General features: G+C 34.0%; 1 protein-coding gene across 1 annotated transcript in view; it reads left to right on the top strand.

The window, feature by feature from the left end:
- Positions 1-18,687: 18,687 nt before the first annotated feature.
- LOC114332826 (lipase 3-like) overlaps positions 18,688-21,160 on the top strand; it is a 112,339-nt gene continuing 109,866 nt past the window's right edge. Inside the window, exon 1 of the mRNA XM_050660089.1 lies at positions 18,688-18,802. Coding sequence (XP_050516046.1) covers positions 18,719-18,802 — 84 coding nt within the window. The 5' untranslated portion in view covers positions 18,688-18,718. The remainder of the gene's footprint in view (positions 18,803-21,160) is intronic.

Below are 21,160 nucleotides of genomic sequence, written 5' to 3' on the forward strand. Positions count from 1 at the left end.
AAATGTATATTTTGTTCCTGGGAAAGACATACATTTTGCTGATATGCTATCTAGGTCCAGTTTAAATATAGAGACACATGACCCAGAAATGTTTGAAATGGTCCACTCAGTGAGTAAACATTTACCTATGAGCCAGGAAAAGCAATCTGAGTTAAGACTAGCTACTAGCCAGGATGAGGCATTAGCAGTAATTTTTGATTTTTATTATAATGGGTGGCCAAAAGAAAAAAATGTTCCTCAAGTGTGTAAAAAGTACTATGGTATAAGAGATTCACTGTATTTTGAAGCTGGCATCGCATTTATTGATGACAAAATAATTATTCCGAAAAAACTTAGGCTTGACATGATAAAATTGCTTCACAAAGGCCATATAGGAGTCAGTAAAACTATAAACAAAGCCAGGAGTATATATTATTGGCCAGGACTTAATGATGATGTGACAAACTATATAAAAAAATGCAGGATATGTGAGAAATACAGACCAAATAATTTTAAAGAACCAATGATGCCTCATGACATTCCCAGACTAAGATTCAATAAAGTTGGTACAGACATTTTAGAGTATGGCTCAAAAGCATATTTAGTAATTGTAGACTATTTTTCGCATTGGTTGGACATTTCAATATTAAAAGATAAAACCTCCAGTTCAGTAATCAACTCATTTCAAGATACTTTTAGTAGATTTGGATATCCAGAAATTTTAATTGCAGATAATCTACCATTTACTTCGGTAAAATGTAAAAATTATTATAGAGAAAAAGACATTACAATTATGACATGCACTCCACATTACCACCAGAGTAATGGACTTGCAGAAAAAGCAGTCAATATAAGCAAACAAATTTTAAGAAAGAGTAATGAGGAAAATGTTGATTTTAGAGATTTGGTGATGGAATATAATAATACCTGCATAATAAATCTTGATGCATCTCCAGCTCAAATTTTACAGAGCAGGATCCTGAGAGGACAATTACCAACTACAGCTAATAAATTAGAACCTACAATCCAGAAACAAGTATATAAGAATTTATGCAAAGAAAAAGAGAAGTTACAAGTACGTTATGATAAGACAGCACGAAGAAAACCAGTAGAGTTTAGAAAGGGAGATAGGGTAGTAATAAGAAGTTCAAAAGATAATTATTGGCGTAAAGCAATTGTGTTAGAAAAGGCCAATGAACCTAGATCATATTGGGTGAAAAAAGAAGATAACAATAAAATTATTAGACGGAATTCACACCAAATGAAACATTCATACACCACAACACTTGAAAAAGAACTCATTTTAGAACCCGAGTTGTACCCTGATATTCAGTCACAAAGTGTTCATAAAGATACCACTCACATTAATGTAAATGATAGTGTTAATAAAACCATTAGTTGCCCAAGCCCAAATGTAAAATCAGTACCTACATTGAGTCATAAAGTCAACCCAAATATTGAGACTTCTAACAGTTATAAGACGAGAGTTGGTCGTAATATAAAGACCCCTTATAGATATCGATCTTAGGGGGAAGGTGTTTAATATATATAGCTGTGTAACAGCGTAGCAAGGGGCTGCGTGCTAGACATGACATGGCTAACTTCAAGCCAGTCAACATGGTTGTCACTTGTATGATTTATTGTATGTAAGATGTTTAGTAACTTTATAAAAATATATAAGTTTACTCAGTACTATGATTGTTTGACTTATAACCCATTAAATAAAGTAGTTTAAACAGCCTCCACCCTTGTTTGTCTGTGGGTGCTCTTCTCCATACACGGACTCCTAAAAAAAGGGCATATGCGTCGCTGTTTACTGTGTCTTCTCAGCGCTTTCTTGTCTTTCCAACCGGTCTCTTGCCCGGCATTATAGCGTCTCGTGCTCTTTTTGGTAGCCTATCCTCTCTCATTCTATCACATGTCCGGTCTATTGCAATCTTTGCATTCTAATGAAGTATGACAGGGGTGTTTCCTTATAAAGTTGATAAAGCTCGTTGTCGTATTGACTTCTGAAGATTCTGTTTTCCGTCACAGGTCCTAGTATTCTTCTCAGTTCTTTCCTTTTGAATGTGTCGAGTTTGTTTTTGGATGTTTCTTTCAGAACCCATGCTTCACTGCCATAGCATGATATTGGTAGAATTAAGGTTTTATAGATTCTCATGTTTGTATATCGGTGGACACTTTAAGGCCGAAATATATAGGAGAGGACAAAATAAGTTCTGTTTGCCTGACAGAAAGAAATTTGAGGGCTTTTCGTCCAGCTCACACCCCACAGCTGCACCCAGAACACCATAGAGCTATACATGGTTCTGGCTGACTGTACAACTTTCTTCCAATGTTCGGTCTTCCATCAACCTAGGGTCAAATAGAATGTTCATCTTTTGGAGATCTGCTTGGATGTTATCTCTCCATCGCATTCTGGGACGTCCGAGTTTTCTTTTGACTGTAGGAATCTCCTCAGTGGCGTAACTAGTCTGACCTGCGCCCCAATGCAAGTTTTCCTCGTGCGCCCCTATTCCCAAACTTATTCTCCACCCCCCCCCCCTCCAGAGAAAGATTCTACAAAGAAATATAAAACCGTAATTTAAAAGTTAATTATTAAACAGTTATTATTCAAAAAATTAATTGAAAGTAAAATTAAGGGGCTATCTTAGTGTAAAAGTACGAAATTCGTATTTTTACACTAGGGTAGCCCCTTAAGTTACTGAACATTTCCAAATACCAATAATATAACTGAAGTAAGGATCACATTATATACTTACGATTAATTAATTTACTTTTTAGGACGATAAAATATACACTACTTACTTTACTCAACATTTTTTATTTATTCAGTGCCCTATACAGTATCGTATACATGATATCGCAAGCAACAATATCATGTTTATGTTCCGTTTCTCAAACTTTGATTAATTTTACCAGATGATGCATTCTTACAGTTAAACCTACCTACAGCTCATAGGAACAACACTGTACGTTAATTCCTATTCCCAGACAAAGCACCTGCGGCTCTTTGTTTCTAGGAACAGTCTTGCTAACTTTTCTACATCTAAAGACCGAGCTCTTTCATGTTCAATACTAATTACACTAAGATCACACAGTCTAGTATTGGACATAGAGTTCCTTAAGTAGTTCTTTATTATTTTTAGTTTAGAAAAAGTTCTTTCACTACTTGCAACAGTTACGGGTAATGTAAGAAACATTATTAATGCTGTACTTATGTTTGGGACACTTGATGCAATGAATTTATTCCTAATCAATAGATAATCAGCCAAGTGGCTGATTTTGCTTATTTTATTACTTTTGATATCGTCTTTGACTACATTTCTAAAGCAAATTACTTCGTTGGTCAAAGCATGAGTCACATCAGATTCATATTTTTTACAAAACTCAGAGGCTGACTTTACAAGTTGTTTGTCAGAAAAATGTAATAAATTATCTTGGTTTAAAAACTGAACGTGTCAGTTATACATACCATAGATTTAAACCTTTCGTTTAACTGTGAAATAAGAATATCAACAGCTCTCAAAAATACCTTAATTTTAAAGCAATGCACAGGATCACTAAACTCATAGTCACTAGAAAGTTCGTCAAAAAAAGTCTTTACTTTTCTTTTGCGTTTGGAGGTCATTGAGGAATAAATATGTCACTTCGCAGCTAACTTTCTGGCTTGATCCAGGATATCGTCGAATTCTCCTTGCAGTTCGCTCACAGTTTTTAAACACTTCTGAATGAGATTCTTTGCATCATCTAGATTAACATCGGACCTCTGTACGGTTTTCGATGTAATCTGGATTCTTTCTAAAATTCGACTTTGAAATACTAACATCAAAACAAAATCAAATGAAGACATTTGATTTATAAGACCATTTGCTTCTGCAACTCCATTGTTCTTGTTCGAAGTCAAAATTATTTTTGTTGGACTGACACATGACAGGGACACGTTGTCCTAGTTACTAAAATAATACTAAAATATTTTACCTGAATATCTTTGCAGCTAACAACGATAAATAAACAAAAGCAGTTGTGATGAGAAAGCCATAAACACAGATGTGCATCGTCGCGCTAAGGAGATAAGATAACGATAATAGTAAACAAAAAAATCACCAACATTCTGTTGTGACTGAACGGAAGTGAATGAACGGAATAAAATACCACGAATATTTTTTTACATTTTTTATTTTCGGAAAGCTACAGGGAGTTTTGCTTCAGCATATTTTTTAGCTAAAATTTTTCCAGAATATCAGTTTTTTGCGCCCCCTAAGGCCTGCGCCCCAATGCACCGCATTGGTTGCATTGGTGTTAGTTACGCCACTGAATCTCCTTCCATACCAGTCTTACAAGTCTCTCGTTATGAAGTCTGTGCACGTGGCCTGCCCACCTTAGTCGCTGTGATTTAATTTCTTGGACAATATATCGGTGTCATTGTAGAGTGCTTTTAATTCGAAGTTGGTTCTGATCCTATACTGGTTTGTGTTAATGTCGTGGTGAGGTCCGAAAATTTTTCTAATTATTTTTCGTTCAAAACGTCTGAGCTTTTCTTCGTTTGATTTGGTCATGGTCCACGTTTCGCAACCATATGTTAGTACAGGTGACGATGGATTTATAGATTTTGATCTTGGAACTTCTTGTAAGATTTTTTGATTTTATAAGCTTATCCAGTTCGAATAGACAGCGATTTGTTGATTGGATTCTGTCTTTTATTTCTTCAGTAACATCGTTGTCGGCTGTGATTACGGCCCCCAGATACTTAAAACGTTGTACTCTTTCGAAATTGAAGGTGCTGACCGTCACATTTTGTCCTATCCTGTCTCTTCGTGTCGTTCTATTTATACACATATATTTCATCTTTTCTTCATTAATCCTCGGCCCTACTTCGCTTGTTGCTCCTTCCACCTTGTTGAAAATGGAAGAACATGGTGTTCTCAAATGAGAGAAGAATACCACTAAGAGGTCCAGGTCTGCTCCATGCACTATAACCGAAACAGTGGCTTACCGATGAGGGTCAATAATAATTTTGGGAGGTATCTCTTACGAAGCTCGTACCGATCTTGCTGTGTTCGATAGAGGCAGTGTGAATACTTAAGAATACGTGGAAGAAGTTCTCCAAGACCATGTCATGCTTTTGGCACCGTTCATTGGTGAAAACTTTAGATTAATGCATGACAATGCACGTTTCCATACCACCGCAAGATTTACTAATGAGTACCTTATTGAGGTCGGGATTTAAGTTTTACCATGACCGATGGTACCGGTCGTATTCCAATTGAATATATTTGAGACAACCTCAAAAAACGGGTAAGAGCAAGAGCACCAGCTCCTACATTCTTCGGAGAGCTCAAGACTCGGGTTAGAGGAGTGGCACAATATCCCCCAATCGGATATCCAGGATATCATGAATGGATTGCCGAACCGGCTCCAAGAAGTCCTAAGGGTCAGAGGCGGCATCACCCATTATTATATTTATTTTGCTCAACACGCCATGTAGGCCCTGGGCGTGAAATACACAATTACATTTTTTTTACTATATACAATATACAATATTAATTAAAAATACATTATATAAATATATACATACATAGCTCTCATTTTACAGTTCATGGCACATTATTGTGTTACAATCTCTCTTGCGCTCTTCTTACCACTTCTCTCCATTCTCTTTGCGCCTTTATTATTATGGTGATTTTTGGTTCCGTATACAGCTCTTCCAACTCTTTATTTGTCATTCTTCTCCATCCCATTTGTGTATTTATGCCTCCGTAAATTGATCGGAGAATTTTCCTCTCCCATCTTTCTAGTCTTTCTTCATCTGCCTTTCTCAAAACCCATAATTCAGCTCCATATAGAGCACCTGACCCAAATAAGACCCGGTTCGAAATAAAGCCCATCGATTGTTTTTCCTAAAAAAAGTTGAATATTTCTCAAGGTGACGTTTGTCTCTGGACGCTACTGGCATCTATTGGCTAAATCTGAACTTAAATCAAGGTTAAGTGTGACTACTCATGTTGATGTCAGTTGCTTGTCCAGACACGCTAGGCGCACATTAAATTACTGTTTTCAGGGATTTATGAATTTATTGATAAGTTTTAAAATAAAAGTGATAAATAATTGTGTTATATATGATCTGATAGATTATAATTTATATAATAGACAACATGTAAAATAACGTACTGTAACGTTTCAGTATTTATAGTTTTTCATAAAAATACAGGACAAGACATGGGCAAAGAAGCTGTCCCTATTAAGGCCCACCGGTAGAGTTCTAACAAGGCCCGCGGGCCTTATTTGGTACCTGTATATTTTCAGCAATATTTATTTATTTAAAGCCCGTTTTTAAAACGTCACCCAGAGGTCGCAAAAAGAAAAACACAAAGCATGAACCCTGGAAAAGCACCCAAACTTAATAAGTTTATAGTAAACGACTATTATAACAAGTTAAAAGAGGTGCTGTCTAAATTGGACATTTTTGATAAACCGCATTTAATCTTTAATATGGATGAGAAAGGATGTCGACTTTCTCTACATAAATAACAATCAGTCTATGCTAAAAAGGATCAAAACGGGTACATATGGTTGCTCCTAAACATGGTAAAAATGTTACCATAGTTTCAAGTGAAAACGCTCTGGGGCAAGTTATACCTCCAATGATTCTCTTCAAAGGAAAAAGAATGCAGCCAGAATGGCAAGATAATCTTCCAGCTGGTTCGACCATTGAAATGACAGAGAAAGGATCAATGACAATATCAACCTTTATAAAATGGGTACCTACACCACTTTGCAAAGCTCAAACCACAAGGTCCCGTTTTACTTATTTTCGATGGAGCTAAGTCTAACTTAGACGCAGGTATTGTTGATGCAGCTGACTTCCATGGCATTACACTTTTTTGTATTCCTAGCAACACTGCACACGAGCTACAGTCGATGGACAAATCTGTATTTGCGCCTTTTGAAGAATATTGGGACCAAGAGGTTTTGTTGTACTGGACCACCACAAAAACTGACGGAGGGCGTACGATTAATAAAAGAATTTTCAGAAAAATATTTTCCAAAGTCTGGCCAAAAGCTGTTACACCTCATAATGTTTCAACTGGGTTTCGTGCCACAGGCATCTATCCGTTTGACCCTAATGTTATCCCGGAACAAGCATTTGCTCCATCTGAACTGTCGAGGCGAGATAACATAAATGAAGAAGATACTCCATCGCTTACACAATCGAGGACCGATGACAGCCAGGCACCAATGATACAAGAACGAGACCCCTCTAAGAAAAAGTGTCAGAAAAGAAAGATTTATTCTTCGCCAGATTCAAGTACAACTTCAGTTCCGACATCTTATCTTTTCACGATGATTCCAGTAATGACGAAAGTATTTTGGAGACTTGCTTTCAGAAAATTCTTCCTACATCTAAAATAAAAAAGAAAATTGTCCAGCCCCGAGCAGTCACTTAATTATAAAGCGGTTACAGTACATAAAGCTTTATTTACTGAAAAGGGTAAAAATCAAGACAAAAAACCTATTAGTAATAAAGGGAAACAGACGAATCCAAAAAAGGAGAACATAATATAAAACTAAAATCCCTCAATGAAAAGAAAGATAAAGGAAAAAATTCAACCTTCCTTAAAAGATATTCTTGAAGCAGGTCCAAGTGCATTGGAATCTAAACTCATGAGAAAAAGAAGAGAGCTGGTTTTGCTACTTGTGTCAAAAGGACAGAATAGCAGATATAAGGCTGTGCACCAAATGCCTTACTTAAATACGTACACGAAGAATGTTTAGGATTAACAAGAAGAGACAAAACACCTAGGGGAAGGACGTCGAAGATGACGCATCTAAGCAAAATACATTTTATTTAAGGGTAAAAAATATTTAAGCTAACTTTGAATGCTACGAGCCTGTAATTTGGACATTTCTATAACCAATTTCTAGGATTATTTTTAAATTCAATAAAAGGAAGTATTTTTTATGCGGCTTTAAAAAAAAACGCTTTTGCGCCATCTTACCTTCCACCGAGGGAAAGATGACGCACAGTGATGGTGAAGATGGCGCATGTAGGTATCTATATTAAAAGTGCAAGTGATATGAAAAGAAAATTTATTTTTTAATACTGAAAGTAAGAAAATGTAAACAAAGCTTTTTTAACATATTAACAAAAGTCACAAATGTAGTTTTCGGGACTTTTGGCTCCACTGCATTCTTTATGCACCCATTGTCCACAACTTGTGCATCTGAACCATGTTTCCGTCTTTTTGCCGAAATCTCCACATAATATGCAGATATCAGTTTCACCTCCCTCGTTGATTATTTCATCCAACTCATCGTCATTGCAAAGACCTTCTTCATCAAAATCGCTTTCTTCAGTATCGCTATCCTCCAAGATTTTTTTGTTTATTTTTTGTTTGATTATTTTTTGTACTTTGGCTTTCCATTTATTTTTATTTAGTTTTAATCCTGCATCATTAACCAATACTTGTCTGGTTACTTTTTTCTTTCCTTCTTCCGACTTCGCCAGTTTTTCTTTTTTTTTATTCTCTTTTTCTTCTAAGAATTCTTTTAAAGGGGTGCTTGTTAGAATTTCAGAATGTTGCTTTTGTCGTCCATATTTTCTTTTAATTTTTTTATTGGGCAAAGGAACTGGAGAAATAAGTGAAAGAGAAATATGTGGACGTTTGGTTATTTCATTTTGTTTTGTGGGGGTTGTGTGACGACTTTCAGGAGACTGTCGGCTGGTTGATGGACGTGGTAATTCTGGTTCTCTTATAGATGGTGTTGTTATTAGTGGAGGTGTTCCCTGAGGTGCAGGTTCAGGAGAAACATCTCTATCCAAGCTATCATTGTTTAAATTATCAGCAGGAAAAAAGTCATCTTCTGTGAACTTATCAGAGTTTAACGGAAAAATTCCGCACGTTCCGAAACCAGAAACGGCCTTATCAATATTTGCCACCTGATCATATGCTAACTTAAAAATCTCGGCGACATCATATGGAGTAATTTTATCTTCAAACTCTGAGTTGCTGATCTTAGATTTTAGAAAGGAATTGCAATGGCGACCATACGCATATTTTAATGCAGAAAAAAATGACACATCAAGAGGTTGTAATTTGTGGGATGTGTGGGGTGGAATACTAACCATTATAATCCCATTCTCTTTGCAGTAATTATAAATATCCAGTGAAATATGGCTCGAGTGATTATCTAATACTAACAGCACGGGATTATCTGGACTAGACAGGACTTTTTTTTGGAAATGCTTCAGCCATAATAAAAACATAGACGTATTACTCCATCCATTATCCGTGCAGTTGTAAATCGCACCGCTTGGTCCATTTTTCTGAAGCTGTGGGCTCATCCTCTTCCTGGCAAATATAAATAATGGAGGTATGTAGTTACCGGAGGCACTGAACGCCATTATTACCGTGATATTCTTCCCTCATTCCCACGAAGAAATGATTCCAAACTGCTTTACTCCTTTGGGTCCAAGTCTTTTACATGATTCTTTAGGAACCGTAGATATACCGGTTTCATCAACATTGTAAATGCGATCTGGCAGAAATTTATATTTTTCTTGCACTGTTTCCAAATTTTTAAAAAAGCGGTCTACTTCTATTTTATTGAAGGCTGTTATTCTATTAATGCTTGTAGCTTCTGGCTTTCTCAAGGAAATTTGAGGATTTCGTTTTATAAATCATAGATACCAGTCTTTTCCAGCCATTTGTTTATTCTTATTAAAATTGTGTTTAATTTCATTGCGTTCTGCATAAGCAAATGCCATGGTTCTCAGCTCTATGCAAGTGATACCAAAAAATAAATTGGCCAGCTTGAGAACATGATCTAGTATCTCCTTTTCATGATGTGCCGAAAACAATGGGGCTTCACCAAGAGACTCTGATTTGACTTCCTTTAATAAATTTTTAACCTTAAGTTTTCTCCTCAATGTAGCTTCTGGTATTGAAAATGCCCTTGCCACTTCCCGAATTTTACGACCATCTCTACAAATTGCATTCAATGCTGCATTAAGAGCTGCTGCAGAAAATGATCCTCTCTGTGTTTTTCGTATATATTTTCCCATTTCTAAAAAAGAAAAAGATGCCTCAAAATGCAAAATAGACACTAAATAATAAATATTCTATACTCCATTGTTATTTAAGGTAATGAACTGAAAAGGCAAAGATGACGCACTATAACAGCAAAGATGACGCAGTCTGCGTCAACTTAGCCTGTTAAGCATAACCTACAAAAAATGGTTATCAAAATTATCCATCATCAAATATTTAACAGATAAATCCTCGCTAACTGAAAATAAATATCACCTACTCCCATGAATATGAAGAAAATCCAATGGAACCATTTTTAAACAACTTACCATTAATATTCGCAGTGTCAAAAATAACAAGAAATCAACGTGTATCGCGTTACTCTGCCTCACAGATACTAAACAGTACGAAAGCTGACCGATGAAGTTTTAAAGTAATAGTAGTTTCTAAAGGAGGGCGCCACGGGTATAAAAACTGAATTTAGTGAAGTACTTGATAAAATACAGAGGTGCGTCATCTTAGACGCTGCGTCATCTTCCCCGTCCTTCCCCTACATTTGTTTGTCCAAAGTGGATTTCTAGACTGCGGATTATTACAAAACTGTAAAATTTCTTAAATGTGAATAAACGTATGTTTCTGATTTGATAAATGCCTTTATTTATTGGATATCTTGCAATAAAATACCCCCAAAAATAGTTAACAGTATCTAATTTTATTAACATCTAAAATCATGTATCAAATTAATGAACAAAATAAAATAACAATTAAAAAAAAGGTGGGCCTTATTTGGATCAACTGGTGGGCCTTTTTTGGAACTACTGTACCCAATAAGGCCCACAACACTGATTAAAAAAAACCGTTATAACTTTAAAAGTATTAAAATTTGATAAACTGTACCATAGTAAAATGAAAGAGCATAAACCTTCCATTCCTTTTCCATTGCTTTGAGAAATTAAATCGAATATTTAGTATTTATTTAAAAATAATTAAATAAGACGGGCCTTATTTGGGTCAGGTACCTTACAACCGTAGCTCTGATCACTGTCTTCTAAATTATTTCTTTTGTTTTTCTTGAAACAAACTTAGACTTCATTAGGGATCTCAGCATTCCGTATTTCTGGTTGCCTTTTGTAATTCTGGATTCTATTTCTTTATCTTCATATCCATTTTCCTTTACTTTCACACCAAGGTAGGTAAACTCTTCAACTCTGTCAAAACTGTATATTATGTAATCTTTCTCCTACTGTATTTTTATAAACTCTTCATTGTCTTGCTGTGTATCCCCCATTATCATGTACTTATTAATTATATTTTCCAGATTCAGCCATACAACTCACACTTCCTTTAAGGATAAAATACACTATATAATCCCAGATACCCACGGTATCAAAATAATTGATAGACAATTCACGACTATTAATCTCACGGGCTGTTCTTTACCATAAAGAAAAACCTTTCTACCATCAATGGGTAGGTACGCATAGATTATCTAGTAAAATACAAATTTTTATATCTTTATTGTATCGCAAATTTGAAACGTGACTTTTCATGAGATAAGGTTTATACCCAGTGTAATATATTTGCATTTTAAAATATCATTTTTGTTATTCTTTGAATTGAAAAAAATATTTCCATTGTTTATGGTTCCACCGGCACCCAAACAAATGCGCCTGCAGATTATTTTTCAGAGAAGGGGGTTTTATTAGATTTTATGGCTTCTTTCAATTCTTTGGAAGCGGTTGTCGTGTAATTTAGTGTTGTACTGATGGTTAAAGTTTAGAGTTAACAGAAAAAAATAATAAATAATAAAAAAATAATTATAGACTAAATAAAATAGGTGGTCCATGAACCCGTTGACCCCCATGTATCCGCGCCTGGCCAAACCTATTTGCTTTTTTTTCTGTCTTTTTCACAATTCTTTTCAATTCTTTCTTCGATTTTGCTAATATTGTTAGATCATCCGCGAAAGCTAAACATTGATAAAAATAAAAATGTATACCATTTTTATTTATTCAGTTGCGGTGCGAAACCAAAACTGTCTTAATATTTACTCAGATCAGAGAGTGCAGCCAGCACTCTTATCGACGATTTCACCTCTTGTTAGAGGTTCATCAGAGACTGCATAGGCTGCATTTCTCTGGCCCAGGTAAAAATCTTCGACATATCCATCTCCCACCGCAACTGACGAGATGGTAGTAGGTGCCTAGCGGCATCTGCTAAATAAAAGACTAAGTTTTTCAACCTAATAAAAATATTTGTAAATTAAATATTTTTAAAAAATTTTTAATTGAAAAACTTTATTGGCCCATTTCCTGGTGACAACCTCCAAGGCTTCTACAATATGCAAGCCAAATGGATGCTGCAGTGAAGACTAAATGGAAGGAATTCTACACTATGCAATTCACAACCCCCGTCTGCAGCGTGGTAAAGTTCCAACGGAAAATGGACCTAGTTACTCTATAGGAGTAATACTAATATAAAAATAAAAATGTATACCATTTTTATTCATTCAGTTGCGGTGCGAAACCAAAACTGTCTTAATTTTTACTCAGATCAGAGAGTGCAGCCAGCACTCTTATCGACGATTTCACCTCTTGTTAGAGGTTCATCAGAGACTGCATCCTGTGCAGACGAGGTATCTCGTCAGTTGCGGTGGGAGATGGATATGTCGAAGATTTTTACCTGGGCCAGAGAAATGCAGCCTATGCAGTCTCTGATGAACCTCTAACAAGAGGTGAAATCGTCGATAAGAGTGCTGGCTGCACTCTCTGATCTGAGTAAAAATTAAGACAGTTTTGGTTTCGCACCGCAACTGAATGAATAAAAATGGTATACATTTTTATTTTTATATTAGTATTACTCCTATAGAGTAACTAGGTCCATTTTCCGTTGGAACTTTACCACGCTGCAGACGGGGGTTGTGAATTGCATAGTGTAGAATTCCTTCCCTTTAGTCTTCACTGCAGCATCCATTTGGCTTGCATATTGTAGAAGCCTTGGAGGTTGTTACCAGGAAATGGGCCAATAAAGTTTTTCAATTAAAAATCTTTTAAAAATATTTAATTTACAAATATTTTTATTAGGTTGAAAAACTTAGGCTACGGCTCCACAGGCGAGAAATTGACACTAGCAGTAGCAGTAAAATGAACTTAAGGTTCCGCGGAACGGAATAGGAATAGCCGAACTGTACCGACTACAGGACTTGTGCGTAGTCGGTTCAGTTCGGCTATTCCCATTCCGTTCCGCGGAACCTTAAGTTCGTTTTACGGCTACTGCTAGCGTAAATTTGTCGTCCGTGGAGCCTTAGCCTTAGTCTTCTAAACATTGATGTTCATTTTTAAATATGGTTTCTTCCATTTTTATACTCCAATTCCTCATTATTACTTCAGCCATTATTAATACTCATAATTTTTTTTAACTAGACTGATGATTTTCAAAATTATAGTTGTTTGAATTATGTTTGAAGATTTTTAAATACATTGGATTTTTGCTAAGCATCCCTTAATAATCGACTTTTTTTCAATAATTTTATTACTTTCTGTTCCTTAAAGGTAGTTTTCACCGTATCTTTCAAAAAATGTGGTCCAAGATTGACAATTTCTACAAATTGAAAGAAATCAAGGGTGGGCGATTAATTTTGCCGGTGAGTGTATTTAAATAAAATACAAATAAACTGTTTGAAATACATTTATTTCGTTGAAATCATAATAATAGAAGTATAACTCCTTATGCGGGTACAAAGTACGCATTTTTTTTCAGACAAACTTGTCAAGGATACTGAATAAAGCGGTAAATTCAATACATTCATACATATGGGGCAGAGGGCATAGGGTTCAATGTATTTGAGAATTAAGATGTTTATTATATTATGTAAATATCTGTTTGTGCCATATTTTATTGAATACACAAATACAGAATTGTATGTAAATTTTGGTTTTATGCAATTATATTTTTTTTAAGAAGAACAGAAAAGTTGCAGGTCAGGATGGAATACCAAACGAATTAATGAAATATTGTGGAGCAGCAATGACAGAACAATTAACAACATTAATTAACAAAATCATAAAAAACAATAAAACACCAGACGAATAGAGAACGAGCGAACTAATTTTACTATTCAAAAAAGGAGAAAAAAGCAGCCAGAAAACTATTAATAAGGCATTTTACAGAGTAATACTCAAAGATGTAATCCATGTTCTGTAAAATAAAGAAGTTCCTCTAGATATCATAAAAACTATTGAAAACACCTACCAAAACAACAAAATGGAAGTCAGAATAGATGGACAACTTATAGAACCTATAGATATAGACAGCGGAATAAGATAGGGAGACTCATTGAGTCCTATGCTCTTCAATTCAATCATGGATGAAATCATCAAAAAACTCAACAAAGGAAGAGGATATAGAATGGGAAACAAATAATTAAACATACTCTAATACGCAGACGACGCAATATTGATAGCCCAAAATAGTCTTCAGATTAGTCCACAGATTTAACATAAGAGCAAAAGAATTCAATATGACAATTTCATCTCAGAAAACTAAAACAATAGTAATCAGTAAAGAACCAATCAGATGTTGTAACGTTACACACGTCACATCTTTGATATTTTATTTTTAAATAATTATTTTATTCTATTTTCTTTAATATTTCATTAATAATTATCTTCTATTCGTTTTAACTTGCTTTTTCGTTAAAAACTTCCTTTTACTATTATCCTCTTTTATTATCCTCTTTTATTATCTTTTATTTAATATATCTCTTTTCATCTAACATCTAAGTCATCATACTGAACCTACCCCTATATTCTTACTCTATAAGTTTCTGTCTTTCAATACGGAACATGTCTGCTACTTCATACGTACTTGGTCGTCATTTCAAATGTCGTTTTCAATGACAGTGTCACTTCATCCCTCCCCGAAGACACAAAATGGAAGGGAAGAATTATTGCTTAAAAAGGCATGTAATTTGAAAATTATGATTTATTTTCCATCAGACCATATTCTCTTGGGGTGAGTTGTGTATTCTAATTATTTTTTTTTGTAATTACATTTCTAAATCTAACGGATTTTTCTAAAAAATTTTATATCTAACCTAACCTCCCATCTAAAAACATGGTTTCTGATACATATTTTAGTTTTAAATATAATATCTTTTTATTATCTCAATATTATTCGTCTCAATATCTTTTTAATTTACATATATGCACGTTTGTTAATCAAATTTTAACTATTCTCCTCATCTAAATTCCATTTAATTTATTCTTGTCATCTGCTACTCTTTGGATTGAAGAATGGCAGACTGGCACACTTTGGTTATTAACTTCTTGATGATTGACATGTGTTTTACTCTTCTAGTTTTTGGATAAAATCTACCTTTCTCCTAAATACAACACCACCAAGACTGGAGCTGCAGGGGCCTAGGGCCGAACATCTGCCCAGATCTACAAGAAGTCAACGGCAGTACCATTCGACATCAAGAAGTTACCATAGAACCAGATACCAAAGCCATATAATCTACAAATTGTTAGTTTTTGGCAAGAATTTGAATACATTTGTTAATGCACATAATAAGACACATTTTTGTTATATCTTGATTGAACAATAAACATGATTACAGTCGGAAAATTAAAGAATACCCATGAACGAACATAAAAAACACGCTGTATTTTCCTGTAACCGTGTCACAAAGAAAATTGTCCAGTGCAAGTACATGTAACAATAATTATTACATGTACTTGCGCTGGCCAATTGTTTGTGTGACATGGTGACAGGAAAATACAGCGTGTTTTATATGTTCGTTCATGGGTATTCTTTCATTTTTCCTACTGTAGTTAAAACTATTGTTTTGTTTGCTTTAATTCCGAACCTTCATAGTTCATTTCTAAGATTAGGACAAGACGAACACACACCTGAGTGACTGAGCTAAGCTAAGGGTGTAGCGATGATCTTGGATGATTGAGGTAATATTTTCGAATATTATTTCAATAAGCTGAGGTAGTCTATCGCATTTCTTATTTCATTTCAATGTCAAATAGAAATTGATGGTATCAGTATTGAACAAGTATTGGAAGTAAATACCTTGAAATTACATTGTCGTTGCAAGCTATGGAGACCTGGACAAAGAAGTGAGAAATCAAGTACAAAAAGCAGATAGACTGGCAGGATGCCTTAATAATGGCACTATATGCCTATAATATGGCGAAACCGACAGACCAATAATGACATATGCATCAGAAACAAGACCCGATACAGCAACAACACAATGACTAGTGAAAACGGCAGAGATGAGAGTAATGAGAAAAATTACAGGAAATACCTGAGAGATCGAAAAAGGGGTGAAGACATTAGAAGACAATATAACGTACATTGTATAAACGAATGGACAGTAAATAGAAAAAAATAATGGAATAACCACATAACCAGAATGGGACAGACACGTTTTTTTATATGTAATTTCGTTTATTTACAATCTACATCATTAAAAGAGTATTTAGTAAATTTGTTCCATGTTTTTGGGCATGAAGAAAAGACTTCCAATGATGTCTCATCTTATTCTATTTATGTTTAAGTTTTAAAATAGGTCCTGGGCCACGTTCTACCTAGTCTCCTTGTGGCAGGGCCATTATGGAATAATTCCCTTACTAATTCATTGTCATGGTGAATGGTACGCTCGTTTTGTGATTCAGATGCTCGATGGATTTCTTCTCTGATGAAAGGTATATTTAAGTCTTCGTGATGTGTTTGATTAGTTACATACCTACCATGGTGCATCCACTATTGATCTTAGAACTTTAGACTGAAATCTTTGGATGATATTCAGTGATGTTGGTGGTGTTATCATAAAACAACTTCATCATGCTTAAGAATTTCTCCTCTATCCCATAATGTTCTACTATTTCTTACATTTTTTTTTGTGTAGTATATCGAACATCTTCCTAAAGTCAATGAAGTTTAAATATAGTTTACTTTGCCAGTACACTGACTGCCCGATTATCACTCTGAACGTCCGGCACATCTTCGAAATTAAGAAAATTCTTTTCAGACACTTTCCTGCACGTATTTTCTTTCCGAAAGTTAAACTTTCCCGCACTAATGCTTTAGAGTTTACTAGAACAGTTTCATCGGGCTGAATACTTATGTTACGAGAAATCTGATCGAATGAAAACTGAAAAATAAAATGAATTAAATGTAATCCTTAGGCCTATTTCATACTTTACGACTTTGGTCGTCACGACAAACGGTCGCACGACCGTTTGTCGTGCTCATCGGACTTTCACACTTTACGACAGTATTAATCTTTTATACATAATATATTATTTATACGCAGAAAAAGTTCTTTGAACATCTGCAAATGTGATTGGTGCGTATTTAAATTTAGACAAATGTGCCGGTACTATTTTACAACAATATAATAAATTTGGGCTTTCTGCAGACAAATATTAGTTTATTACATGCCAGGGATAACGATGGGTTTTCCCGCTTATCTCCTAAGCCTAAGGGATTAAAATTTTTATGATTTATTGAATTATTAGAGTTTTATTATAGCTCTTTTGTGACTCCGTGGCTCGACGGATTTCTTCTCTGATGAAAGGTATATTTAAGTCTTCGTGATGTGTTTGATTAGTTACATACCATGGTGCATCCACTATTGATCTTAGAACTTTAGACTGAAATCTTTGGATGATATTCAGTGATGTTGACTTTGCACAGCCCCAGAGGTGTAGTCCGTAGTACCAAATAGGTTTGAGTATTGCTTTGTACAGAAGAATTTTGTTTTGGATGTTGAGTTTTTATCTGCGTCCAAGGAGCCAATACATTTGCCGGAATTTCAAGTCTAGTTGTCTTCTTTTCGTTTGGATATGTTTCTTCCAAGTAAGACGTTGGTCAAGATGGAGGCCAAGGTATTTAGCGTGTTTGGGCAGACACGTGTTGTCAAAATCACCTATCGGTAGAAAACGTAGTGATAACCTTCTAACCTTCTATATAGGTAACTATCCGCCAATGAACAAGCAGAATTGCTTATAAAGAGGAAGAAGAAGATAAAGACATGTTTTTAAATTAGTTGGTATAAACTTACTAGTGAAGTAAAAACCTCACATGTAGGTAGGTGGTAATTAATTTCTTGTGACATCGACTTATTGTCGACATTTTTGTAGCCTAAATGGCATAATTATTATTACATTAAGGTCTTTTGACCTAATTATGCAGCTAGTTCCAACTACTTTGGATCTGAAGTTTCTACCACCTGATGATGGACTGATTGGTCCGAAAACGTTTGTGATTTTATCCATCTTGGATCATTTTTGGAAAAAATTTTTTAATAAATTATATACCACCTACCTACATGTGAGGTTTTTACTTCATTAGTAAAAAAAAAAAAAATTATATACCACCTACCTACATGTGAGGTTTTTACTTCATTAGTAAAAAAAAAAAAAATTATATACCACCTACCTACATGTGAGGTTTTTACTTCATTAGTAAGTTTTTATTATGGTATACAGCCAATGAGAGAAATCTTTTCCTTTATATTTTAGTTGGTATAAAGATCTTATTATTTTAGTCTACTCGTTGGCCGTACGCCACTGTTACATATACATATTTGCACATAATATGTAAGATTTTTATAAAAGCAAGTTCAGGGACCAGATTAAATCAGTTTCACTTTTTGTCCTAGGTCAAGAAAGCATTAATAACAAACAAACATGAAGCTCTGCTTTTGGTTAATTTTTATTAGTATTTGCCCATTGGGGGCGTATTTGGAAAATGCCAACAGAACTGAAAAACTGGTATGTTAAAGTTATAGTTTTTAGATTTAATTTTTTTTTAATTAATTTCATTGTGATATACATGGTGTCCCGAAAAGATTGTTCATAAATTATACTAAAGATTCTAGGATCAAAAATAGGTTGATTGACCTGCCTTACCTATATACAATAGTGCATACAAAAAAAGTTACAGCCCTTTGAAGTTACAAAATAAAAATAGATTTTTCTTCATATATCGAAAACTCTTAGAGATTTTTTATTGAAAATGGACATGTAGCACTCTTATGGCAGGATCATCTTCAAAAAAAAACAACAGTGACATTTGTACAACCCATAAAAATTTTATGGGGTTTTATTCCCTTAAACGCCCCCAAATTTTTGTGTACGTTCCAATTAAATTGTTATTGTGGTACCATTAGTTAAACATAATGTTTTTAAAACTTTTTTCCCTCTTATAGACCAGGGCGCATCTGTAAAAATATTAGTACATTTGGACGTTGAGAGGCGACTCAAATTTTTTTGCAGAAATTGCTTGAAAATAACTCAAATAATAATATTTGAGTTATCCTCCCTCTCAAAAAGGTCCGGAACATTGTTTAAATAATCAAAATGTCAAAAAATGAAGGAAAAATTCGATTTTTTTCTTCGTTTTTTGATTATAACTTTAAAAGTATTCATTTCCGAGAAAAGTTGTACAAACATAAAAGTTGCGTAATTAAATTTTCTACAACATAAATTTAGTAAAAAATTTAAAAAACAGTCACCCTTGTTGCAAAATAGCAATAATTGCGAAAAAACCATACCAAAACAATTATTCGCATTTTTCGTTTTTCAACCATTTATGCTACACTTAGGACTTTAATATTTCACCCAGAAAAACTTTATGATACAGTAAAACAACAGTCTAAATTTCATTAAGATCAGTTCAATATATTTTGCAAAATAAATTTTGCAATCCAGCTTTCGCAAAAAAAATTCATTTTTTCAAAATGTTACAGGACTGAAAATAAAGCAGATAGCAAGTTGAAATTTTTTTTACTTATAGAAGTGTACTGTTCCTTTCATTTGCAATTTACAAAACTAAAATTGATTAACTACCACGGTGTCAGGAATTTTTTTAAATAAACATTAATTATTGGTGCCACGCGCAGGACAGCGGATAGTTTGCTCTGATTGGGCATTCCAATGATCTTTGATAATTATTGATACATATTAATTTTTATTACATTTCGATATAAATAAATAAATTTGTTAATTGCAAAATAAAAACACATACTCTATCCTTTGAAACAACACTTTTTTTAGCAAAAACTTTATTTATTCATATATTTTAACTTAGAGAATAAAAGTTTATTATTTTTAAACATATGCAATTGTTTAAACAATATTTTACAAACAATAATAAAATTAGTTTGATTTTTGTGGAATTAAAATTTTAAAATACAACAAAATATAGAGTAAGAAAATAATATATTAGATAAAGATTGGAAGAAATTTTGGTGGAAATCAACTTGTGTGAATCGAACACCGCTGTCCTGCGCGTAGCACCAAAAATTAATGTTTATTTAAAAAACTTCCTGACGCCGTGGTAATTAATCGATTTTAATTTTGCATAATTGCAAATGAAAGGTACAGTACACATCTATAAGCAAAAAAAAAATTCAACTTTCTATCTGCTTTATTTTCAGTCCTGCAACATTAAAAAAATGAAATCTTAATGAAATTTACAGTGTTGTTTTACTATATTACAAAGTTTTTCTGGGTAAAATATGAAGGTCCTACGTGTAGCATAAATGGTTGAAAAACGTAAAATGCAAATACTTGTTTTTGTATGTTTTTTTTCGCAATTATTGCTATTTTGCAACAAGGGTGACTATTTTTTAAATTTTTAACCGATTCTATATTGTAGAAAATTTAATCATGCAACTTTTACGTCGATACAACTTTTCTCAGAAATGAATAGTTTTAAAGTTAAAATCAAGAAACCAATAAAAAAATCGAATTTTTCCTTCATATTTTGACATTTTGATTATTTAAACAATGTTTCGGACCATTTTGAGTGGGAGGATAACTCAAATCTTATTATTTGAGTTATTTTCAAGCAATTTCTGCAAAAAAATTTGAGTCACCTCTCAACGTCCATCTCAAAACAGATGCGCCCTGGGACTATTAGTATTTTTTGGATAAGTCAGTTTTTATCGAGAAGCGGCTTCTTTTTTAATATGTTTACATAAAAATTTTATGGGGGTTTCATTCCTTTAAACCCCCCAAATGTTTGTGTACGTTCCAATTAAACTTTTATTGCGGTACCATTAGTTAAACACAGGGTTTTTAAACTTTTGCCTGTTAGTATTTTTTCATATTATAAAAAAGTAAATT

Source organism: Diabrotica virgifera, chromosome 9 (assembly GCF_917563875.1).
Source record: "Diabrotica virgifera virgifera chromosome 9, PGI_DIABVI_V3a".
Classification (NCBI taxonomy): Eukaryota; Metazoa; Arthropoda; class Insecta; order Coleoptera; family Chrysomelidae; genus Diabrotica; species Diabrotica virgifera.